General features: G+C 44.0%; 1 protein-coding gene across 4 annotated transcripts in view; it reads left to right on the top strand.

Moving 5' to 3' along the window:
• The window catches only part of CNIH2 (cornichon family AMPA receptor auxiliary protein 2), a 121961-nt gene that overhangs the window by 50534 nt on the left and 44663 nt on the right, over positions 1 to 26764 (top strand). For 2 of the 4 annotated variants that reach the window (XM_067472460.1, XM_067472462.1), the window contains exon 3: positions 23959 to 24006. The exons of the other annotated variants lie outside the window; for them this stretch is intronic. In XM_067472460.1, the coding sequence (XP_067328561.1) occupies positions 23959 to 24006 (48 nt within the window). The remainder of the gene's footprint in view (positions 1 to 23958; positions 24007 to 26764) is intronic. 4 annotated transcript variants of the gene reach the window in all.

Raw genomic sequence — 26764 nt, 5'->3', positions numbered from 1 at the left:
TTGCGTTTTTGGAGTTGTAGTTCACCTACATCTAGAGAACACTGTAGACTCAAGCAATGATGGATCTGGATCAAACTTGGCACATAAGTTTAAATAATAAATAAATAAATAAATAAATAAAATAAATTCTCAATATGCCCAAATGTGAACACTGGTAGTTTGGAGAAAATAGACCTTGCCATTTGGGAGTTGTAGTTGTTGGGATTTATAGTTCACTCACAATGAAATAGCATTCTGAAGCCTACCAACAACAGAATTGGACCAAACTTCCCACACAGAACCCCCATGACCAACAGAAAATGCTGTTTTCTGATTGTCTTTGGCGACCCCTCTGACACCCCCTCGCGACCCCCACAGGGGTCCCGACCCCCAGGTTGAGAAACACTGCTCTAGAGCAACCTCCCTAATGCCGTGACCCTTAATGCAGCTCTTCATATTGTGCTTTTTATTTATTTATTGTGTCAGGAGCAGACCAAACAGTTGCATTGCATTTTTAAACAAACAAACAAACAAACAAACAGACAAAACACAAAGTTTGCAAGCTTGGTAGTTGATTAAATGCCCTTTGACCAGTATCTGGCCACTTGGAGTGCCTCTAGTGTTGCCGCAAGAAGGTCCTCCATTGTGCAGGTGGCAGGGCTCAGGTGTTGCAACTCAGGGTAGTTTTCACCTTGCTCCCAAAAACCACCACCCCAAAGCTGTTGTTTTTGTAGTTTATTGAGAAAAAGGCAAAGTCAAAACATAGTATAGCAAATGCAAGAGTTCCGTAGGCAGGACACAAGCTTAAATGCAAAGACACAGTTCCCGAGATCCAAAGGAAAAAACATTAAGCAATGGTCAAACAAGAGTCCATGGTAAAACAGTTGAACACAAGACCCAAAATCCCAGAATCAGGAAGCCAAAAACATGCTGCTTAAAGCCAAGGTTAATCCATAGAAGTTTGCATGGAAAGAGCCACATTGAACTGACAATGCCTGTATGTCAGCCAGAAGGCTAAATACCCTTTGCAATCATGAACACATTGCAATGACCTTTGGCAGACTTGGCTTCTCGCTTGCTAGCTAAGCGAGAACTTCTCCGGACCCTTAATTGCAGGCGATCCTGCCTGCTCATTAATTCATTATCTTCAAGGCTCTCTAACCCATCTTGGTTTACCAGCTGGGCTGGATCACCGTGGGAAGGCAAAGGAGGCGAAGACATCTCCACCTGGCTGTGTGGGAATTCACTCTGGTTATCAGTCTCACTGACATTCTTTTCCCCTGAGAACTGACTTGCTCTTTCCCCTTCTGCAGCCTTACCATCAACCCTGTCTGAGACAGGAACAGAAATCTGTAACCCATCATCCTCCTCATCAGGGAACTCTGACTCACAAGACCCACAGGGCTCAGCTTCAGACTCAGAGTCAAGCTGCTGAGTCACAACATCAGGCTGCATTGCAGCATGTGGTCTGTGGTTTGCTCTTCTCCACACTCGCATGTTGTGGATTCCACTTTGTAGCCCCATTTCTTAAGGTTGGCTCTGCATCTCGTGGTGCCAGAGTGCAGTCTGTTCAGCGCCTTCCAAGTCGCTCAGTCTCTCATTTGGTATCAGCCATTGATTGGTGCCCCCAGTGGCGCCGTGTGTTAAACCCCTGTGCCGGCAGTATTGAAGACTGACAGGTCGCAGGTTCGAATCCAGGGAGAGGCGGATGAGCTCCCTCTATCAGCTCCAGCTCCTCATGCGGGGACATGAGAGAAGCCTCCCACAAGGATGATAAAAACATCAAATCATCCAGGCGTCCCCTGGGCAACGTCCTTGCAGACGGCCAATTCTCCCATACCAGGAGTGACTTACAGTCACTCCTGACACGACAAAAAAAAAAAAAAGCCATTGATTGAGGTTCTGGGTTTGAGCCTGCCAATTTTGGACTCTTGCTTGCTAAGGTGTTCCAGCAAGTGTCTCTGTAGATCTTAGAAAACTATTTCTTGATTTAAATCGCTGGCTGATACCCAAACAGGGGATGAGCTGGAGATGTCACCGCCTTGGTTCTTTCACTATTGGCTGCCACTTCCCGGCGGATATCAGGTGGTGCAATACCGGATAAACAGTGTAATTTCTCCAGTGGGGATCACAACCAGACACAGTGAAGACATCTTCCCTTGCGCTATGCTACTCTGCTGCTGAGTATGCATTCCCAGTGTGGAATACATCTCACCACGCTAAAATAGTGGATGTGGCTCTTAATGAAACATGCCTCATTATCATGGGGTGTCTGCGCCCTACACCACTGGAGAAATTACACTGTTTAGCCCAGCGGTCCTCAAACTTTTTAAACAGAGGGCCAAGTCACAGTCCCTCAAACTGTTGGAGGGCCGGATTATAATTTGAAAAAAACATGGCTGAATTCCTATGCACTCTGCACATATCTTATTTGTAGTGCAAAAACACTTAAAAACAATACAATAATTAAAATGAAGAACAATTTTAACAAATATAAACTTATTAGTATTTCAATGGAAAGTGTGGGCCTACTTTTGGCTGATGAGATAGGATTGTTGTTGTTGTGTGCTTTCAAGTCATTTCAGACTTAGGTTGACCTTGAGCGAGGGCCGGGTAAATGACCTTGGAGGGCTGTATTCAGCCCCCGGGCCGTAGTTTGAGGACCCCTGGTTTAGCCAGTATGTAATACAATATACTACTACTACTACTACCAATAAACGGCGCTCCATGCAGTCATGCCGGCCACATGACCTTGGAGGTGTCTACGGACAACGCTGGCTCTTCGGCTTAGAAATGGAGATGAGCACCACACCCCAGAGTCAGACATGACTGGACTTAATGTCAGGGGACTACCTTTACCTTTACCTTTTACTACCAATAAAATGATATTATAATATTATTAGTAATATTACATTTAATATAAAATATATTATTACAGTATAATGTTATAGTGCAATGTATAATATTAATATTGTGCTAAGATATTTATTTATTTATTTGACTTGTATACCTCTACTCCCAATTTGGCTTGGAGCGGTTTACAGCAGTAGATTAAAACAATGCAATTAACTTTAAAATACAATAAAACGAGAACTGACATAATCCCAAGTTATTCACCCATCGAAAGCTTGTCGGAAGAGAAAGGTTTTACAGGCTTTCCGAAAAGCAAGTAGCTCTTGGATAGATCGGGTTTCAACTGGCAAAGCATTCCATAAATAAGGGGCCACAATCGAGAAGGCTCTTTGCCTAGTAGAGGACAGATGATAAGTCCAGATAATAATATTTTGTATTTACTTTTTACTTGTAAGCCGCTCTGAGTTCCCTTCGGGGTGAAAAAGGCGGCATATAAATGTCGTAAATAAATAAGTAAAATAAATACTTTGCACGAGGATGATCCGGGAGTCATTTACTGCCACGATGCAAAGGACCTTTCTTATCTAGGTTCTAGTGATTCCAGTCATGAAAGCCTTCGACAATACATTGACCTTTCTTTTTTTTTTTTGAAATGATTTTTATTAAGTTTTTCACAATCCACACATGGAAAGAGGGGGAACAAAAAACAAGAAGATAGAACAGTAGGAAAGGGAGAGGTACACACAAAAAAAACCACAGAAACCCACCATATCTAACTACCATCTAATACATACAATACAACTACTCAATCTATTCTAAAATGACTTCCACTCCAACCTCAGGATCTTTTCAAGATATTTCTTCACCTTAATATCTATTCTCATCCCATTGTTTTTTCAGCTTTCTTTTCATAATCATATATCAGGGACCAATCTGTCCTCCTCAAAACTCTTCCTTCATTTCTTCTCAACAAAAAAGTTAGTTCGTCCATGTCTCTTATTTCTTTAATTTTCTTCCACCAGTCTTCAATACTCGGAACCTCACCATTCTTCCAGTATTTGGCAAAAACCATCCTAGCCGCCGTTGTGCAATAGGTAAATAATTTATCTTCATTCTCATCCAGTTTACAGTCATCATCTGTAAATCCCAGAAGATAATATTCAGGTTTCTTCTTAAAGCTTTTCTTTAATATTTTTTGTAACTCCTCATGAATAATAGACCAGAACTTTGTTGTTTCTTTACATGTCCACCACATGTGGTAAAAGGTGCCTACTTGCTCACTACATTTCCAGCACTTATCTGATACATTTTGATACATATGACTAAGTCTACTCGGAGTCAAATACCACCTATAAAACATTTTATACCAATTTTCTTTTAAGTCCATAGCATATGTGTATTTCAATTTTTTATTCCACATCCTTTCCCATTCCCCAAAGTGGATGGGCCTTCTTATATTTTCCGCCCATTTAATCATAGAGGTTTTCACCTGTTCTGTTTCTGTCATCCACTGGAGCAATTTATTGTATAATATTGTAACCGTTTTCCTTTGTGTTTTTAGTATTCTATCCCATATATTCTCGTTCCAATCAAAACCTGTTTTTTGATCTTGTTTAAAATAGTCTTTAATTTGTAGGTAATTTAACCAAGTTATATTGCTAAATAAAGTCTTTAATTGTTCAAATGATTTCATCTCTATTGTCCCCTTCACCAATATATCCTTGTATCTTGGCCATGTCCTCCATCCTAGTAGTCTTCTTTGATGCGCTTCCATTGCTGAAATCCATAATGGTGTTGTTTTATAGAAAAGAGCTTTGTACCTCATCCATGTCCGTAGTAGGGAGGCTCGCACGAAATGATTCCCGAAATTTTTCTCCTTCATCTCTCTGTTATACCATATATACGCGTGCCATCCCACTCTTAAATCATAACCTTCTAGATTTAGGCACTTCTCTTTGTCTAAAGTCATCCAATCCCTAATCCAGGACAATGCGCAGGCCTCATGGTAGGTCTTCAGATCGGGAAATCCCAATCCTCCTCTTGTTTTCTTATCTATTAAATTCATATAGTTAATTCTTGGTCTTTTTCCTTTCCAGACGAATTTCATTAGATCTTTCTTCCACTGTTTGAACAGAGTTTGACTTCTTATTATCGGTATATTCTGGAACAAGAACATAAGTTTTGGTAATACATTCATTTTTATCAAGGATATTCTACCCAGGAGGGATAGTTTCAGCCGGTCCCAGTTCTGCAGATCCCTTTGGACCTTCTTCCAAACTAATTCATAGTTATTCTTTAAAAGTTGTCCATTTCTAGCTGTGATCCAGACTCCTAGATATCTAATTTTCTTGACACCTTCAATTCCAGCCTGTTGTTGAATCTTTATTTGTTTCTCCTTATTCACATTCTTAAATAAAAGTTTAGTTTTTTTCATATTCATCTTAAAACCTGCCACCTTTCCAAAATCTTCTATTTTATTTATCCAACTTTGTAAATTTTTCTCCGGGTTTTCAATTGTACCTATTAAATCATCTGCAAACGCTCGTATTTTATATTCAAATTTACCAATTTTTGTTCCTTTGATCTTTTCATCTTCTCTGATTTTCTTCATCAGGATCTCCACTGCCATAACAAAAATTAATGGGGAGAGTGGACAACCTTGTCTTGTGCCTTTCGTAATTTCAAATTCTTGAGTCACTTGCCCATTTACTTTTACCTTAGCTTTTTGAAATTCATAAATAGCATTAATTGCATTATTAAATTTCTCTCCCATATCCAACTCTTGTATCAAAATCTTGAAGAAATCCCAATTCAAATTATCAAATGCTTTCTCGGCGTCTATTGACAAAAGGGCAAATTCTTTTTGATGATTGGTCTCATAATATTCCAAAAGATCTAGAACGTTGCGTATATTTTCTTTCATATGTCTATTTGGAAGAAAACCTGTTTGTTCTTCTCCAATCCACTTACTTAAAAAAAATTTTAATCTTGTGGCCATGATATTTGCAAACAGTTTATAATCCGTATTTAACAAGGAGATCGGCCTATAATTTTTAATATCATTCTCCGGTGATCCTTCTTTATGTATCACAGTTATTTCTGCCTCCTTCCAGGAGTCTGGAACCTTTCGAGATTTTAAAGCTTCATTCGCTATAACTTTAAAAATAGGTATCAACTGCTGTTTAAACGTTTTGTAAAATCCTGCCGTAAACCCATCCGGTCCCGGAGCTTTATCTGCATTCATTTTACTAATGGCTTTCTCGATTTCCTCTTCTGTTATTTCTTTGTTCAGTTCTTCTCTATCTTCATCTGTTATTTTATCCAGTTTCATTTGTCCAATATATTCCATAATATCTTCTTTCTTTATATCCTCCTTTGTGTATAGTTGTGTATAAAAAGTCCGAAACTCCTCCAGAATTTCTTTATCCGTTTTCAAGTCCTTGTCCTTGGTACTTATTTTAGCAATATGGTTGATTTGCCTCTTTTTTCTAACCTGGTTTGCCAACCATTTACCCGGTTTATTAGCATTTTCAAAAGCCTGTTGCTTTAGAAATTTCATCTGTCTTGATTGGAATTCCAGCTCCACGTAATTTTTTTCCTGTTTCAGTGTCACCAATTGTTTCTCTGTTCGTTTAGATGGGTTTTTCTTTAACTCCATTTCTTTTACTGCTATTTCTGCCCTCAACTCGTTTATTCTTTTATTTCCCTCTCTATTCCTTCTTGCTCCTTGTTGAATAAAGTGTCCTCTCATGACTGCCTTAAAGGCATCCCAGACCACTCGTGGCTCCATTGAATCTAGTCTATTTGTTTGTAGGTAGTCCTGTATTAACTTCTTGAAATATTCTTTGTCATCTTCCATTTTTATTAAGTTCTCATTTAATCTCCATTTTCTATGATAATTTTTTTGATTTACGACAAGTTCCAGAGGGCAGTGATCTGATAAGTCTCGTGGCAGAATATTAATCTCTTTCACTTTAGTAGAGAGATTCTTAGTAATCCAAACCATATCAATTCTTGACCAGGATTGATGTCTATTCGAGAAGAAGGTAAAGTCTCTTTTATCTTTATTTCTAATTCTCCATGCATCTTCAAGATCGAAGTCTTTTTGTAAGTCCATGAATTTCTGGGGAAGTTTCCCTCCCTTAAACTTCTTTTTCTTCAAACTTTTATCTATCTGACAATCGACGACCCCATTAAAGTCTCCTGCCAAAATCAGTTCATCAAATTCTGTTTCCTTTAACTTAGTATTTAAGAATTCAGCAAATTTCTTCTTCGGTCCATTGGGAGCATATATATTACAAACCAATATTTTGGAATCTCCAATTATTATTTTCACTGCCACACATCTTCCTTCTGTGTCTCTAAATGCCAATTCTGAATCTATTGAGTCCTTTACATACGTAACCACTCCTCTTTTCTTTTTTTCATAGGCCGAATAATATTCCTTTCCTAATTTTTTATTCGGAAGGTGTGCCACATGTTTATCACAGATATGCGTTTCCTGTAACATTATTACATCAAAATTCTGTGTCTTCAGACTCCTCCATACTCTCTTCCGTTTTTGGGGGGAATTCATACCGTTAATATTATTCGAAAAACATTTTATTTGTCTCTCCATCATTTTATTTATCTTTATCTGGTCCCAATCCTGTGTCGCCAAAAGCCAATTCCATTGTTTCAGTTGCCGATTGCTCCGAACTCTGACCTCCTTTTTCTTCCTTTTTCCGTGGTGTCGTTCTCTGTGGTTTTGGTTCTTTTCCTAAAAAGCCATAATCCTTTGGTGATTTATATCTTGCCTTTTTTGCCTTTACTCCTTTCCTTGGTGTAGATAATCTTCTTTCTTCACCTTCCTCTACCTCTGCTTCCTCTTCCTCTTCTTCTTCTCCTAATTCTTCTTCTTCTTCCTCTTCTCCTTGCTCTTCATCTCCTTCCTTCTCTTTCATAAGTTTTTCATAAAAAATCTTGGCCTTGTGTTCTGTTGTCAACCAATATCTTTCTTCCTTGTATGTCACCATTATCCCTTCTTTTCTTTCCCACCTGAACCTTATCATTCTTTTCTTCAATTCTTCTGTTAAGAAAAAGTATTTTCTTCTTCTTGCTAAGGTTGCCTGTGGGAATTCTTTCAGAACCGCAATTTTCTTTCCTTTGTAAAAGATTGGTTTTTTATTATTATTATAAAGCACATCATCTCGTACCTTCTTTCTTGTAAATTTCACTATCACGTCCCTATCTGTCTTATTTCTTCTAGAATAAAATGATGATATCCTGTAGACTTGGTCCACTTCCTGTTCTAGTTCATCTCATTGACCTTTCTTATCATTTGTCATTGTTGGGCAAACCTAGGCTTCCCCATCTTAGGGCTGTGTTTGACTACAGATCCCATTAGCCTGTTCAGTTGGGTTTTTTTTTGTCGTGTCAGGAGCGACCTGAGAAACTGCAAGTCGCTTCTGGTATGAGAGAATTGGCTGTCTGCCCAGGGGACACCCGAATGATTTGATGTTTTATCATCCTTGTGTGAGGCTTCTCTCATGTCCCCGCATGAGGAGCTGGAGCTGATAGAGGGAGCTCATCTGCCTCTCCCTGGATTCGAACCTGTGACCTGTTGGTCTTCATTCCTGTCGGCACAGGGGTTGAACCCACTGCGCCACCGGGGGCTCCTTATTGTGGGAATATAGGGCAGGAAAACAAGTATTCATGCACAGAGCTTGGAAAAGTTAAATATTTGGTATAATGTCCAGAATCTCCCAGCCATCATAGCCATTGATTGACGCATTCTAGGAACTAGTTTGGCCAAGCTTGCCCATCAAGTCCAATGATTTGGGAGATCATGTCCCTGATAAGAGAGTTGCTCAACTTCCAAACGCCTCCCTTGGCTCTTTGTCTGGCTGCCAAAATAGATTTCCTTCTAATTAGATCTTCCGAGTCTTGGATATCCTTCTGCTCCATCGTCAGTGACAGTTCTTCAACCCGAAGACAGCTTTCATGTCTCCCTTTCATCTCTCTTTCCTTTGGGCTCTTGCAGACATTCGGTTACCATGCCTTACGGCTCCCGTTTACTAAAGGATCCTTTGTCATGTGTGGCTTCCAAAACTGGTCATACAACCTCATACGTAGAGGAAATCTGCACGGCCAGGTTTGTCTCTCTGCCATGCATGAAAAGCACAATCAAAGCCCTCCTGACAGATGGCCATAAGTCTCCAAGAAAGGCGCCTCTGCCACACTCTGAGAGTTGTTATGGTCAAGGAAGTTCTTCCTAACGTTCATGTCTTAAAGAGCCAGACACAGGAGTATATCCAACACAACAGTTTATTAAAGCAAAGTAAACAGGACTCAAAGACACTTGCTTCAGTGCCTCCGGTCAAAACTCAAAGTTTGCAGCAATTTACAGCTTGAAAAACAAACGTGGAAAATCAATCGGATTAAACTGGCAAAAAATCCGGATTAAATAAGAGTTCCTCCAAAACACACCAAAATCACACAGTTCAAAGATAATGAGCAGACAAAGAGCCATGAAGAAAAGCCGTTGTTCAGAAGCAGTCCAAAGTCGAGGAAATCCCGGAATTGTGGCGCAGCTGGCTGAGTGCTGGCTAAAATGATCAAGGGTCTGGAGAACAAGCCCTATGAGGAGCGGCTTAAGGAGCTGGGCATATTTAGCCTGAAGAAGAGAAGGCTGAGAGGGGATATGATAGCCATGTATAAATATGTGAGAGGAAGCCACAGGGAGGAGGGAGCAAGCTTGTTTTCTGCTTCCCTGGAGACTAGGACGCGGAACAATGGCTCCAAACTACAAGAAAGGAGATTCCATCTGAACATGAGGAAGAACTTCCTGACTGTGAGAGCCGTTCAGCAGTGGAACTCTCTGCCCCGGAGTGTGGTGGAGGCTCCTTCTTTGGAAGCTTTTAAGCAGAGGCTGGATGGCCATCTGTCAGGGGTGATTTGAATGCAATATTCTTGCTTCTTGGCAGGGGGTTGGACTGGATGGCCCATGAGGTCTCTTTCCCCTCTTTCTCCTTCCTTCCTTCCTTCCTTCCTTCCTTCCTTCCTTCCTTCCTTCCTTCCTCCCTCCCTCCCTCCCTCCCTCCCTCCCTCCCTCCCTCCCTCCCTCCCTCCCTCCTTTTTTCTTTACCTTCTCCTTCTTTCCTTCCTTCCCCTTCCTTTCTTTCCCTTCTTACTCTTTCCTTCCTTCCTCCTTTTTTCTTTACCCTCTTTCTCCTTCCTTCCTTCCTTCCTTTCCCCTCTTTCTCTTTCCTCCCTCCCTCCTTTTTTCTTTACCTTCTCCTTCTTTCCTTCCTTCCTTCCTTCCTTCCTTCCTTCCTTTCTTTCCCCTCTTTCTCTTTCGTTCCTTCCTCCTTTTTTCTTTACCCTCTTTCTCCTTCCTTCCTTCCTTCCCCTTCCTTTCTTTCCCCTCTTTCTCTTTCCTTCCTTCCTCTTTTTTCCGTTACCTTCTCCTTCCATCCTTTCCTTTCTTTCCCCTCTTTTTCTTTCCTTCCTCCTTTTTTCTTTCCCTCCTTCTTCCTTCCTTCCACCCTTCCTTCCCCTTCCTTTCTTTCCCCTCTTTTTCTTTCCTTCCTTTCTCCACCTTCTCCTTCCTTCCTTCTTTCCCCTTATTTTTTTCCTTCTCTTCTTCCTTCCTTCAACACAAATTTCAGACATTTCCCAAAAGCAAGAGCTGGCAACGTTGGGCACTTGAATGATGTTTGTGGCTCTTCCAAGCAGAGGCTCTCGGACAAATGGCTGACGTTCCTTGCAGATGATGTTCTGATCCTAGGCTTGGTGGATTTAAAATCAAAACAGCCTTACTTTAAGGTGGAGTGACCATGTAATGCAAGGATTCACCATTGTGAGATGGGCCAAAAAAGACCATATATCAGGCATGGGCCAACTTCGGCCCTCCAGGTGTTTTGGACTTCAACTCCCACAATTCCTAACAGCCGGTAGGCTGTTAGGAATTGTGGGAGTTGAAGTCCAAAACACCTGGAGGGCCGAAGTTGGCCCATGCCTGATATATGTAGTCCAACATGAACCTCTTGGAAAAAAGGAAAGGGGAGTGGCCGAGCTCTGCAAGACATTTGGCTCCCTGTTTGGCTGCCGTCCACAAAGAGTTCCTTCCCGAAGAGAAAAGAAAACCCTTAAGAGCAATATCCAGGTCGATTGAGGAAACAGAGTGGAAAATCAGACAAAGGAGGAGGCATGAGACCCGGCCTCACAGGGAAGGGAAGGAAAAGTAGGTTAAATTCCGGGATGTCCCCGATCCTTCCAAAGCACACCGGAGAGCGAGGCCTGGCATTGTACCAAAGGAAAGGTGACGCGGCTTCTAGGTTGTCCCTCCCATCCTGCAAGTATAAATAGTCTGGTTTGACCTTGATTTCTCTCTTTTGCATCAGAGGCACAGAACACACATGGTGTGCGGCAAAGGCTCGTTGTCCCCTTGATCTCCGGAAGAATAACCTGTGCGTATTTGAAGGGCCCCCTCCCACACACATCACCATTCATTCCCATACGTAGCGTTGCATGAGTCACCAAAGGAAAGGGTATATAGATTTATATATAATATATATATAAATATACACACACCAGGCTGCCTGTTGCTAGGTGAAGTTGCCCTCTGGGACATCACTGGGGTGACTGTTCCTGGGTAAAGTGGCCTTCTGCAATGTCACTGGGTTGGCTGTTGCTAGGTGAAGTGGCCCTCTGTGATGTCACCAGGTGAGCTGTTGCTAGGTGATGTAGCCCTCTGTGATGTCACTGGGTTGGCTGTTGCTAGGTGAAGTGGCCCACTGTGATGTCACCGGATAAGCTGTTGCTAGGTGAAGTGGCCCTCTGTGATGTCACCAGGTGAGCTGTTGCTAGGTGATGTAGCCCTCTGTGATGTCACTGGGTTGGCTGTTGCTAGGTGAAGTGGCCCTCTGTGATGTCACCAGGTGAGCGGTTGCTAGGTGATGTAGCTCTCTCTGATGTCACTGGGGTGGCCGTTCCTGGATGAAGTGGCCTTCTGCAATGTCACTGGGTTGGCTGTTGCTAGGTGAAGTGGTCCTCTGTGATATCTCCAGGTTGGCTGTTGCTAGGTGAAGTGCCCCTCTGTAATGTTACCGGATTGGCTGTTGCTAGGTGAAGTGGCCCTCTGTGTTGTCACCAGGTGAGCTGTTGCTAGGTGATGTAGCCCTCTGTGATGTCACTGGGTTGGCTGTTGCTAGGTGAAGTGGCCTTCTGGGATATCACTGGGGTGGCTGTTGCTAGGTGAAGTGGCTCACTGTGATGTCACCGGATAAGCTGTTGCTAGGTGATGTAGCTCTCTCTGATGTCACTGGGGTGGCTGTTCCTGGATGAAGTGGCCTTCTGCAATGTTGCTGGGTTAGCTGTTGCTAGGTGAAGTGATCCTCGGTGATCTCTCTGGGCTGGCTGTTGCTAGATGAAGTAGTCCTCTGTGATGTCACTGGGTTGGTTGTTGCTAGGTGATGTGGCCCTCTGTGATGTCACCAGGTGAGCTGTTCCTAGGTGATGTAGCCCTATGTGATGTCACCAGGTGAGCTGTTGCTAGGTGATGTGGCCCTCTGTGATGTCACTGGGGTGGCCGTTCCTGGATGAAGTGGCCTTCTGCAATGTCGCTGGGTTGGCTGTTGCTAGGTGAAGTCCCCTCAATGATATCTCCAGGTTGGCTGTTGCTAGGTGAAGTGGCCCTCTGTGATATCACCAGGTGAGCTGTTGCTAGGTGATGTAGCCCTCTCTGATGTCACTGGATTGGCTGTTGCTAGGTGAAGTGACCCTCTGTAATGCCACCGGGTTGGCTGTTGCTAGGTGAAGTCCCCCTCAATGATATCTCCAGGCTGGCTATTGCTAGGTGATGTGGCCCTCTGTGATGTCACCAGGTGAGCTGTTGCTAGGTGATGTAGCTCTCTCTGATGTCACTAGGGTGGCCGTTCCTGGATGAAGTGACCCTCCGCAATGTCGCTGGGTTAGCTGTTGCTAGGTGAAGTGCCCCTCAATGATAACTCCAGGCTGGCTATTGCTAGGTGATGTGGCCCTCTGTGATGTCACCAGGTGAGCTGTTGCTAGGTGATGTAGCTCTCTCCGATGTCACTGCGGGTGGCCGTTCCTGGATGAAGTGGCCCTCCGCAATGTTGCTGGGTTAGCTGTTGCTAGGTGAAGTGCCCCTCAATGATATCTCCAGATTGGCTGTTGCTAGGTGATGTGGCCCTCTGTGATGTCACCGGGTGAGCTGTTGCTTGGTGATGTAGCTCTCTCCGATGTCACTGCGGGTGGCCGTTCCTGGATGAAGTGGCCCTCCGCAATGTTGCTGGGTTAGCTGTTGCTAGGTGAAGTGCCCCTCAATGATATCTCCAGATTGGCTGTTGCTAGGTGATGTGGCCCTCTGTGATGTCACCGGATGAGCAGTTGCTATTTGATGTAGCTCTCTCTGATGTCACTGGGGTGGCCATTCCTGGATGAAGTGGCCTTCTGCAATGTCGCTGTGTTGGCTGTCGCTAGGTGAAGTCCCCCTCAATGATATCTCCAGGTTGGCTGTTGCTAGGTGAAGTGGTCCTCTGTGATATCTCCAGGTTGGCTGTTGCTAGGTGATGTAGTACTCTGTGATGTCACTGGGTTGGTTGTTGCTAGGTGAAGTGCCCCTCAGTGATATCTCCAGGTTGGCTGTTGCTAGGTGAAGTGGCCCTCTGTGATGTCACCAGGTGAGCTGTTGCTAGGTGATGTGGCCCTCTGTGATGTCACCAGGTGAGCTGTTGCTAGGTAATGTAGCTCTCTCTGATGTCACTGGGGTGGCCGTTCCTGGATGAAGTGGCCTTCTGCAATGTTGCTGGGTTAGCTGTTGCTAGGTGAAGTGACCCTCGGTGATCTCTCTGGGCTGGCTGTTGCTAGGTGATGTGGCCCTCTGTGATGTCACCAGGTGAGCTGTTGCTAGGTGATGTAGCTCTCTCTGATGTCACTGGGGTGGCCGTTCCTGGATGAAGTGGCCTTCTGCAATGTTGCTGGGTTAGCTGTTGCTAGGTGAAGTGACCCTCGGTGATCTCTCTGGGCTGGCTGTTGCTAGGTGATGTGGCCCTCTGTGATGTCACCAGGTGAGCTGTTGCTAGGTGATGTAGCCCTCTCTGATGTCACTGGATTGGCTGTTGCTAGGTGAAATGGCCCTCAGTGATGTCACCGGATAAGCTGTTGCTAGGTGAAGTGGCCCTCTGTGATGTCACTGGGTTGGCTGTTGCTTGGTGAAGTGACCCTCTGTGATGCCACCGAGCTGGCTGTTGCTTGGTGAAGTGACCCTCTGTGATGCCACCGGGTTGGCTGTTGCTAGGTGAAGTGGCCTTCTGGGATATCACTGGGGTGGCTGTTGCTAGGTGAAGTGGCCCTCTGTGATGTCACCGGATAAGCTGCTGCTAGGTGATGTAGCTCTCTCTGATGTCACTGGGGTGGCCGTTCCTGGATGAAGTGGCCTTCTGCAATGTCGCTGGGTTAGCTGTTGCTAGGTGAAGTGCTCCTCAGTGATATCTCCGGGCTGGCTGTTGCTAGGTGATGTGGCCCTCTGTGATGTCACCAGGTGAGCTGTTGCTAGGTGATGTAGCTCTCTCTGATGTCACTAGGGTGGCCGTTCCTGGATGAAGTGGCCTTCTGCAATGTCGCTGGGTTAGCTGCTCCTAGGTGAAGTGCCCCTCAGTGATATCTCCAGATTGGCTGTTGCTAGGTGATGTGGCCCTCTGTGATGTCATCAGGTGAGCTGTTGCTAGATGAAGTAGTCCTCTGTGATGTCACTGGGTTGGCTGTTGCTAGGTGATGTGGCCCTCTGTGATGTCACCAGGTGAGCTGTTGCTTGGTGATGTAGTCCTCTGGGATGTCAGTGGGTTGGCTGTTGCTAGGTGAAGTGACCCTCTGTGATGCCACCGGGTTGGCTGTTGCTAGGTGAAGTGGCCTTCTGGGATATCACTGGGGTGGCGGTTGCTGAGTGAAGTGGCCTTCTGCAATGTTGCTAGGTTGGCTGTTACTAGGTGAAGTGGACCTCTGCGATGTCACTGGAAAAGAGTGGTATGAGAGGAAGGAAGGAAGGAATGAGGGAGGGAGGGAGGGAGGGAGGGAGGGAGGGAGGGTAGGAAGGAAGGAAGGAAGGAAGGAGGCACACATTTTGGAGCCACCTTTGTGAGGGATGCCGCTCCGAGCTGGAGAAAGGAAAGAAAGGGGAAGGAAGGAAGGGAGGAGAGGAAGAGAAAGGAAAGGGATGAAAGATACAAGAAGGGAAGAAGAGAAAGGAAAAAGAAGGGAAGAAAGAAGGGATGAGGGGAGGGAAAAGAAAGGAAAGGAGAAAAGGTATGAGGGAGGATTGCAATCAAGGGAGTGAACGTATATGCTCTTTTCCTGTATTTTGGTAGAGGTAGAGGTCTGAGGAATGAGAATGTATTCTTCTGTGACCACCAGTATCTCTTCCCTCGTTTATTTTTCTTTCGCACAACATTTAGAAGGAAGGACTATATTTTGCCAGAGCTTGTTGACTGCATTATTGCGCTCTAGATAGCATGGTTCCCACTGTTTGGGGACCCACATCCCTACTTGTTACCAAGGTGTATTCTCTCCTCTTTTCCTCACACTATGCAACCATTAGGAATTCTGGAACAGGTAGCTTGAGAGAGGCAACATGGCTGAATGGCTTAGGGTGTATTTTTATTTATCGCATCAGAAGCAAGCGCCTTCCAAGTCGCCCAGTCTTCTGTGTGCCCAGGAGGGAGTCTCTCATCTGGTCTCAGCCACTGATTGAGGTTCCGATTTTTAGCCTGCCACTTTTGGACTCTCGCTTGCTGAGGTGTTCCTGAGAGTGTCTGAGTAGATCTTAGGAAGCTGTTTCTTGATTTAAGTCATTGGCTTGCTGGCTGATATCCAAACAGAAGATGGGCCAGAGGTGCCAATGCCTTGGTCCTTTCATTATGGATGTAAAGTGGTGTAGTACCGGCTAAACAGTATAATTTCTCCAGTGCTGTAGGGCGTAGACATCCTGTGATAATGCACCATGTCTCATTAAGAGCCATATCCACTGTTTTAACGTGGTGAGATGTATTCCATACTGTGCATGTGTATTCAGCAGCAGCGTAGCAAAGCATGAGGGCAGATGCCTTCACTGTGTCTGGTTGTGATCCCCAGGTTGTGCCAGTCAGATTTCATATTATATTATTTCTAGCACCCAATTTTTGCTTGATATTCAAGCAGTGCATCTCATAAGTCAGAACATGGTGCAAAGTGACTCCCAGGTATCTGGGGGTGCTGTAATGCAGGATTCCTCCAGTGTTAATTCCCAGAGCTTGAGATGCTTGTCTGTTCTTAAGGTGAAAAACACATGTCTGTATTTTAGATGGATTAGGAATCAGTTGGTTTTCCTTGTAATAGGCAGTAAGAGTGCCTAAAGCTTCAGAGAGCTTCTGTTTGACTATTTCAAAGCTCCCTGCTTGAGTGGTGATGGCATGATCGTCAGCATAGATAAAACTCTCTTTCCCTTCTGGCAGTGGCTGGTCATTTGTGTAGATGTTTGTGTAAACATTGATGGAGCAAGCATGCTCTAATGAGGCAGGCAAGCAGAGGAGAGGAAAGGAGGGAGGGAGGGAGGGAGGGAGGGAGGGAGGGAGGGAGGGAGGGAGGGAGGGAAGAAGGAAGGAAGGAAAGAAGGAAGGAAGGAAGGAAGGGAGGAAGGAAAGGAGGAAGGAAGGAAAGGAGGGAGGAAGGAAAGAAGAAAGGAAGGAAAGGAAGGAAGGAAGGAAGGAAAGGAGGGAGGAAGGAAAGAAGAAAGGAAGGAAAGAAAGAAGGGAAGAAGGAAAGGAAGAAGGAAGGAAAGGAGGAAGGAAGGAAGGGAGGGAGGGAGGGAGGAAGGAAGGAAAGGAGGGAGGAAGGAAGGAAAGAAAGGCGAAGAAAGAAAAGGAATAGAGGGAGGGGGGGATGGAAGAAAGAAAGGGAAAAGGGGGGAAGGGGTAAAAAGGAAAGCAAGGGAAGAAAGAGAAGAAGGAAGAAAAGAGAGGGATAAAGTGTTTGAGGGAAATGTGTGGCGTAATGTAAAATAAACCATGTGTCGTTCACGTTTGATCAGCCCACGCACTGCTTTGCCAGAGAAAGAAAATATGCCATGCATATAGAATCATAGAATCATAGAGTTGGAAGAGACCTCATGGGCCATCCAGTCCGACCCCATTCTGCCAAGAAGCAGGAATATTGCATTCAAAGCACCCCCGACAGATGGCCATCCAGCCTCTGTTTAAAAGCTTCCAAAGAAGGAGCCTCCACCACACTCCGGGGCAGAGAGTTCCACTGCTGAACGGCTCTCACAGTCAGGAAGTTCTTCCTCATGTTCAGATGGAATCTCCTTCCTTGTAGTTTGAAGCCATTGTTCTGCGTCTTAGTCTCCAAGGAGGCAGAAAACAAGCTTGCTCCCTCCTCCCTGTGACTTCCTCTCACATATTTATACATGGCTATCATATTTCCTCTCAGCCTTCTCTTCTTCAGGCTAAACATGCCCAGCTCTTTAAGCCGCTCCTCATAGGGCTTGTTCTCCAGACCCTTGATCATTTTAGTCACCCTCCTCTGGACACAATAAATGTGATCAATAAATTACAAGTAGTTTACTCTTCTTAGTTCAGAACAACATATGTACAATGTGATCAGTTACATCAACTCACATAATGTTCTTTTATGAGAGATTTGAAATAGTCTTTCTTGTCCATGCGGATAAACTCCTTCAGTAGTTCATGAAGCGAGAGCACACACTCTCTCTGCTGCTCTCTTTAGTCTCTTCCTGCATCTGCATAGCTCAAGCCCGAAAAAAATGTGACAGTATCCCAAAGTCCCAGGCTCAGCCATCTTCCTGGACACTGCTCGACCAATTGGCTGCATGCATCTTATTTACAGTTGACACATACACACACACACGCACACTGATTCCTTCCATGCTCCCAACAAAATGGAGGAAGGAAGGAAAGAACCACAAAGAGAGCTTGCCCAGCATGACTTGAATTTTACTTTGGAGATATTTGGAGACAAGCTGGAGAAAGGAGAAAGCAGGCAAGCAGAATAAGAAAAAAGCAAACTTCAGTTGTTACTTCTTCTCTGGTTGACTTAATACAAGCTTCAAATGATATTTGGGATCAAGTGGGGAAATTTGAGCAACGGAGGCCAGTTTGTGGCAGCCTTTCTGCAAAAATATAAAGCGGGAAGGAGAAGGAGAAGAAGTAGAAGGAGGAGGAGGAGAAGAAGGTGGAGGAGGAGGAGGAGAGGAGACGAAGAAGAAGCAGAAGGTGGAGAAGGAGGAGGAGGAGGAGGAGGGGAAGAAGAAGAAGCAGAAGCGGAAGAAGAAGCAGCAGCAGAAGAAGCAGAAGAAGAAGAAGTAGAAGCAGAAGCAGAAGAAGCAGCAGCAGAAGAAGAAGCAGAAGAAGAAGAAGCAGAAGTGGAAGCAGAAGAAGAGGAAGAAGCAGAAGAAGAAGCAGAAGAAGAAGAAGCAGAAGAAGAGGAAGAAGCAGAAGAAGAAGCAGAAGAAGAAGCAGAAGAAGCAGCAGCAGCAGATGAAGAAGCAGCAGCAGCAGCAGAAGAAGCAGCAGCAGCAGAAGAAGCAGAAGTGGAAGCAGAAAAGGAAGAAGCAGAAGAAGAGGAAGAAGCAGAAGAAGAGGAAGAAGCAGCAGAAGCAGCAGCAGCAGAAGAAGAAGAAGCAGAAGAGGAAGCAGAAGTGGAAACAGAAGAGGAAGAAGCAGAAGCAGAAGAAGAAGCAAAAGCAGCAGCAGCAGCAGCAGAAGGTCTCCTCTAGACCTCGGCAAGTGGAAAGGTTTCTGGGTCAACGAGAGCGGGTTCGGATCGGAGAGGCGTCCACCGGAGCTTACAAAACAATTACCGCCAATTAGTTAGAAATACAATTTGGGGATTAAAGGCTGCGGACCAGATAAGGGCAGCCGGCTGGATAAATACGGTTTCTGAATGGCTCATTATCCCCGTTCGCTGGCAAATGTATTCCCCGGACGTCGGGTGGATTACACGGCGCTTCACGTTGGAGATGCCTTGTCTTCTTTGTGCCGTGTCCCATTGGGATTTGGGGCAAAAGGGGTCAAAACAGCAGCAGCCCTTGTCAATTCCCTGCTAAAACATGGCCGCTTCTGCATCATTTTTAGCCTTGTAGACCCAAATAGCAGAAGGAATGAACATGCTGTTGGCTGAGATTAGCCGAATCGATGGCTTGTTTTCTCTGCTCTGTCCAGACAACAAGTATTTTGCATCTAAATCTCCAAATATTGAGTGCCACACGCTTAAGTTTAATGTCATTCCTATTTGAGTTGCCTGTTTCGAATGCTTTCAGAGCTGAAGAATATTCACAGCTTGGGTTTCTCTGCTGAGCCTGGGCTGCAGAAAGGACAACTTGATATGGTCCATAAATTCGTCATTCCATCACTCAACAGCGAGCCCTTCGGCTATGGGGTTTTTTGCAGCTTGAGCTCATAAACTGTCCCTAAATACAGAAACACATTTGCATTTACCCACTTTAAAGGTGGATTTAATAAGATTTCGGCTAATGAGCAAAATTGCCTGGGTAGAGCAGGAAAACTGGGACCCGTTGGGCATGTTCTTGTGCATTGCATTCCGTGTAGCAGCTGTGTAATGGTCGCATGGAGCAGTTAATCTCTTCTCCGCGAACAGTCATGTCCCGAAACTCTGTTGTAAATATTGTGTTAAGGGAATGGGGTGATAGAGAAGGAACTCTTAAGGGAAACCTTCCCTTAAGCCAATTTGGCAGGTCTCAGTATATGGGAAATAACAGTCTTATTGTCGAAGGCTTTCATGGCTGGAATCACTAGGTTCTTGTGGGTTTTTTCGTGCTATAGAGCCATGTTCTAGAGGCATTTCTCCTGACGTTTCGCCTGCATCTATGGCAAGCATCCTCAGAGGTTGTGACCTCACAACCTCTGAGGATGCTTGCTATAGATGCAGGCGAAACATCAGGAGAAATGCCTCTAGAACATGGCTCTATAGCCCGAAAAAAACCCACAAGAACCTAATAACAGTCTTTCCGATGTCAATATATCTGTCTGGATATCTGTCTGAATAAGAGCCATAATAATAATAATAATAATAATAATAATAATAATAATAATCTTTATTTATACCCCGCCACCATCTCCCCAATGGCGACTCGGAGCGGCTTACATGAGGCCAAGCCCAAACAACAATCGCAAACCGAAAACGCAAACAATAAACACAACATCATAATTACATAAAACATGTGAATACATAACAATATGAAATTACAATAAGCACAAGCACAATGACAATGGTTACATATTTGAATGGATGCCCAATTGAGGAGGGGGAAAGATTGCTTGCTGCAGCTCTGGAGATTAGGACACAATGGAGCAACAGATTTGTTTATTTATTTATTTACAGCTTTTATATTCCACCCTTCTCACCCCGCAGGGGACTCAGGGCGGATTACAGTATACACATATATGGCAAACATTCAGTGCCAATTTTTGACATACAAACATATACAGACATACACAGAGGCTATTTAACTTTTTTTTCTGGCCGCCAGGGGAGCTGTTGCTTTCATCGTCCATCTGCGACGCTGATGAAGCACTTCCGCATTCCCCGCATGCTTCCCCGATGGAATGCTTTTCATAGAATCAAAGAGTTGGAAGAGACCTCATGGGCCATCCAGTCCAACCCCCTGCCAAGAAGAAGGAATATTGCATTCAAATCACCCCTGACAGATGGCCATCCAGCCTCTGCTTAAAAGCTTCCAAAGAAGGAGCCTCCACCACACTCCGGGGCAGAGAGTTCCACTGCTGAACGGCTCTCACAGTCAGGAAGTTCTTCCTCATGTTCAGATGGAATCTCCTCTCTTGTAGTTTGAAGCCATTGTTCTGCATCCTAGTCTCCAAGGAAGCAGAAAACAAGCTTGCTCCCTCCTCCCTGTGGCTTCCTCTCATGGCTATCATATCTCCTCTCAGCCTTCTCTTCTTCAGGCTAAACATGCCCAGTTCCCTAAGCCGCTCCTCATAGGGCTTGTTCTCCAGACCCTTGATCATTTTAGTCGCCCTCCTCTGGACACATTCCAGCTTGTCAATATCTCTCTTGAATTGTGGTGCCCAGAATTGGACACAATATTCCAGGTGTGGTCTAACCAAAGCAGAATAGAGGGGTAGCATTACTTCCTTAGATCTAGACACTATGCTCCTATTAATGCAGGCCAAAATCCCATTGGCTTTTTTTGCCGCCACATCACATTGTTGGCTCATGTTTAACTTGTTGTCCACGAGGACTCCAAGATCTTTTTCACACGTACTGCTCTCGAGCCAGGCATTGTCCCCCATTCTGTATCTTTGCATTTCATTTTTTCTGCCAAAGTGGAGTATCTTGCATTTGTCACTGTTGAACTTCATTTTGTTAGTTTTGGCCCATCTCTCTAATCTGTCAAGATCGTTTTGAATTCTGCTCCTGTCCTCTGGACTATTGGCTATCCCTCCCAATTTGGTGTCGTCTGCAAACTTGATGATCATGCCTTCTAGCCCTTCATCTAAGTCATTAATAAAGATGTTGAACAGGACTCCAGCTTTTGCTGGAGTCTTCTTTATGGCCTCATAAATCAGTTAATTTAGCCTCCCGACACTTTTTAAGGTGGTACCTAATTTTCCTACTTGACAGATGCAACTGTCTTTCGGGTTGCAAAGGTTGACAACAGGCTACACACATAATTGGTTGGAAACCCACTTCAACCCGGGCTGGCTTCACTCTCATGACCTTTTGGTCAGAGTGGTCTTAATGCAGCTGACAGCCAGCTGCGCCACAATCCCTATGATATGAACCCGTGGCTCCGATTCCTATAATATATTATATTAAATTATATTATAATTTTTACAATGGATTCATAGGATCCGAGTTCTAGTTAGTCTCCAAGGCAGATTCAAATGGCGGGGAAAGAGGTTCCACCTAAACGTTAGGAAGACTTCCTGATGATAAGAGTTGTTCGTCCAAAGAATATGCCGTGTTGTCAAATAATAATAATCTATATATAAAAAATGTTCTGTGCATAACGAGTACCTTAAAAACAAAAGAACCAATGAGCGAAATCACAGCAAACTTGGCAATAAAACGTCTCACAACACAAGGAGTGACCGTCACTCAAAAAATTATGATTTTGTCATTTGGGAGTTGTAGTTGCTGGGATTTATAGTTCACCTACAATCAAAGAGCATTCCAACCTGGGCTGGCTTCGAACTCATGACCTTTTGGTCAGAGTGATCTTAATGCAGCTGACACTCAGCCAGCTGTGCACAATGGAGCAACAGATTCAAATGGCAGGAAAAAAAGATTCCACCTAAACATTAAGAACAACGTTGTGATGACCAGAGCTGTTTAGCAGCAGAATAGGGTGCCTGAGAATCTGGAAGTCTCCTTAAGAACAGGCTTGATGGCCATCTGTCGGGAGGGTTTTAATGGCAGAAGGGGGTTGGACTGGATGGCCCTTGAGCCATGTAGTGGGCGGCTTTCACAGAGTTCAACCTTACTTCTCTCACATTTAGCAGCAACTTCCCGTTGCACATCGGGGGGGGGGGGGGGCAATGCCAGCTAGCCTGTAGAGCAGTGGTTCTCAACCTTTCCAATGCCGTGACCCCTTAATACAGTTCCTTATGTTGTGGTGACCCCCAACCATCAATTTATTTTCATTACTACTTCACAACTATAATTTTGCTCCTGTTATGAATCATCTTGTAAATATCCAATATGCAGGATGTATTTTCATTCATTTGGCACAAATATTCGATACGCCCAAATTTGAATACTGGTGGGGTTGAGGGGAGGATTGATTTTGTCATTTGGGAGTTGCAGTTGCTGGGATTTATAGTTCACCTACAATATCAAAGAGCATTCTGAACTCCACCAATGAGGCAATTGAACCAAACTTGGGACACAGAGCTCCCATGACCAACAACAAATTTTGGAAGAGTGTGGTGGGCATTGACCTTGGGTTTTGGAGTTATAGTTTACCTACATCCAGAGAGCACTGATGCATCTGGACCAAACTTGGCATGAATACTCAATGTGACCAAATGGTGCAGTTGTGACACTGGTGCAGTTTGGGGAAGATAGACCTTGACATTTGAGTGTTGTAGTGGCTGGGATTTATAGTTCAGCTATAATCAAAGAGCATTCTGAACTCCACCAATAATAGAATTGGGCCAAACTTCCCACACGGAACCCCCACGATGAACAGAAAATACTGTGTTTTCTAATTGTCTTTGGCGACCCCTCTGACCCCCCTTGCGACCCCCCTAGGGGTCCCGACCCCCAGGTTGAGAAACACTGCTGTAGAGTTTATCAACAGGTGTAGGTTTAAGACATCCTGTGATTATTCTGCATGTTTCATACAATAAGTTTATCAACAGGTGTAGGTTTAAGACATCCTGTGATTATTCTGCATGTTTCATACAATAAGTTTATCAACAGGTGTAGGTTTAAGACATCCTGTGATTATTCTGCATGTTTCATACAATGAGTTTATCAACAAATGTAGGTTTAAGACATCCTGTGATTATTCTGCATGTTTCATACAATAAGTTTATCAACAGGTGTAGGTTTAAGACATCCTGTGATTATTCTGCATGTTTCATACAATAAGTTTATCAACAGGTGTAGGTTTAAGACATCCTGTGATTATTCTGCATGTTTCATACAATGAGTTTATCAACAGGTGTAGGTTTAAGACATCCTGTGATTATTCTGCATGTTTCATACATAAGTTTATCAACAGGTGTAGGTTTAAGACATCCTGTGATTATTCTGCATGTTTCATACAATAAGTTTATCAACAGGTGTAGGTTTAAGACATCCTGTGATTATTCTGCATGTTAGGAATTGTGGGAGTTGAAGTCCAAAACACCTGGAAGGCCAAAGTTTGCCCAAACCTGGTCTATACATTGAACTGCATACAAGATCAGAAGGTCTACCTGTGCGTTCCTTGTGCCTCATCTCCCTTTTCTACTCACTGTGTACATTAGGCAGATTCAATACCCTCTGGTTGATTCAACACCCATCCCTTGCCTCCTTCCTCTCCTTCCGTCGTGCCTCTTTCCTCGAGTCTGACCCCGTTTCTTTCCTCTTATGTTTCCCGCACAGAGAGAGAGGTTGAAAAACATTGAGCGCATCTGCTGCCTCTTGAGAAAGGTGAGTGTTTGCGTCCCTTGGCTTCCTCCTCCTTGTACTCATTAATTTACACAACCCTACCGAGTCCCTGGAAGTTTGTTCTCGACGGCAAAGCGGCATCAGCGGAACACCCACCCGCTCCATCTCACCCAAGGACCGACTCCTCGGAGGGCAGGTATCATATTGGATAATCCCAGATCATTTCGGAGGAGTCGTCAGGGGAGATGTTGGGGTGGGTGTTCCGTTAATGGCGCCGTACCATTGAGAACATAAGCCGACCTTAATGTAAGCCTCCGGGGAAATCTATAGCTGCCAATTACTCACTGGGTTAAAGGGCCTTGCGATTCATCTGTGTTCTTGCATTAGTTGAGAGAGAGCCTTAGTTAGACGGAAGAACCTGGTGAAACTTTGCTGGCTTCAGATGACTATCCACCCACTCATTCCCTTTAGGAACATGCATCCCCTTTCTTAGGATGCCTTCCAGATGGAGAGCGTTGCCAGTTTACTCCTTAGATCAAGACATAGATGAAGAAGCAGAGGAGTAAAACACAGCAAAGTTATGCGACGGTGATTGTGTCATCTGGGTCAATTCCAACTCTAGGATCATAAAAGTTGACCCAGGGTTTTGAGGTCTATTTTGGGTATTTGTATATATATTTGAGGCCCCCTTCTACACGGCCATATAAAATCCAAATAATAATATTAATAATAATAATAATAATAATAATTCAATAATAATAATAATATTTTATTTTTATTTATTTATTTGCAGTATTTATATACCGCCTTTCTCACCCCTGGGAGGACTCAAAGCGGTTTACACATAAACAATGGCAAGATAGGTATAGATACTGTATGTTGTTGTTCATTGGTTCAGTCGTTTCTGACTCTTTGTGACCTCATGGTCCAGCCCATGCTAAAGCTCCCTGCCGGCCGTCACCACCCCCAGCTCCTTCAAGGTCAATCCAGTCACTTCAAGGATCCTATCCATCCATCTTGCCTTTGGTCGGCCCCTCTTCCTTTTTCCATTTTCCCCAGCATCATTGTCTTTTCTAAAGGTATACATATAGGTAGATAGAAATAGATAGATGGATAGATAGATATGGACAGATAGAGAGATAGAGATAGGTACAGATATAGGTAGATAGAAATAGATAGATAGATAGATAGATAGATAGATAGACAGACAGACAGACAGATATGGATGGATAGAGAGATAGAGATAGGTATAGATATAGATATAGGTAGATATAGATAGATAGTAGGCTTGGGTAACCACGGAAAAATTTGGTTCTAAACTCGTTTTGTTTTTAGGGGGCCCTTGCGTTTGATTTTTTTAATAATTCCGAAATTTTCCTTTAAATTTTTTCAAAATTTACGAAATTTCATAAAATTACGAATCGATTTGTTAATGGCGGACGAGATTGCGCAATATGCTAAAAAAACCTCCAAATGGGACAGGAGGAACTTCTGAAGCTTCCCTCTCCCTCTGTTGTTGACTGTTGGTGTGATAAAACAAACAACAACTATAAAACTTGCACCAGACATGCGAAAATAATTACGAAATAATTACGAAATAATTACGAAATAAATTGAAAAAATTGTTTCAAATCTTTATTACTCCTCACACAATTCCTGCATGGCTCAATATTGGATCGTAAGCTAATTTAAATACGAATTAATAACGAATTACGAAATTAATGAACAAAACCGTCCAAGCCTAGTTTATATATCTGTGGAATGGCTGGGGTGGGGCCAAGAGCTCTTCTCTGCTGAAGCTAGGTGTGAATGTTTCAACTGATCACCTTCATTAGCATTTGAAGGCCTGGCTGAGCCTGGGAAAGTGTTTTGTTGAGAGGTGTTAAGATATGCCTGCTTGTTTCCTCTCTGCTGTTTTGCTGTTGTAATTTTAGAATTTTTTAATACTGGTAGCCAGATTTTTTTATATATATTTGAGGCCCTCTTCTACATGGCCATATAAAATCCACATAATAATAATAATTCAATAATAGTAATAATAATAATAATACAATAAAATACACCAGACATCACGATCGTGGAAAAGAAAAAAAGTCTGGATTATTGATGTCACCATTCCAGGTGACAGTTGCAAAAACACCTTTAAATTCAAAAACACACCTCCCCTCCCCCCCCCCCCCCTTGTGCTGAGAACACAGAGGGAAGAAAGGAGACAAAGGAAGAAGTAGAAAAAAGGGGGAGGGAAGGAAGGAAAGAGAGAAGGAAGGATGGAACCAATATGTGTTATATTGCTTGTATTGTATTGATGGGCGTGGCCTCGTGTAAGCCGCACCAAGTCCCCCTGGGGGAGATGGAGCGGGGTATAAATAAAGTATTATTATTATTATTATTATTATTACCTTCCCGCCGAAGCGGAACCTATTGATCTACTCACATTTGCATGTTTTCGAACTGCTAGGTTGGCAGAAGCTGGGGCTGACAGCAGAAGCTCACGCCGCTCCTCAGATTCAAAGCTGTGACCTTTCGGTCAACAAGTTTAGCAGCTCAGCGGTTTAACCCACTGCGCCACCGGGGCTCCGTAACAATATAGTAGAATAATAGAATCAAAGAGTTGGAAGAGACCTCCTGGGCCATCCAGTCCAACCCCCTGCCAGGAAGCAGGAATATTGCATTCAAATCACCCCTGACAGATGGCCATCTAGCCTCTGTTTAAAAGCTTCCAAAGAAGGAGCCTCCACCACACTCCGGGGCAGAGAGTTCCACTGCTGAACGCTCTCACAGTCAGGAAGTTCTTCCTCAT

The sequence above is a fragment of the Anolis sagrei genome, chromosome 12, assembly GCF_037176765.1.
Source record: "Anolis sagrei isolate rAnoSag1 chromosome 12, rAnoSag1.mat, whole genome shotgun sequence".
Lineage (NCBI taxonomy): Eukaryota > Metazoa > Chordata > Lepidosauria > Squamata > Dactyloidae > Anolis > Anolis sagrei.
This window is presented reverse-complemented; position numbering and strand designations above follow the sequence as displayed.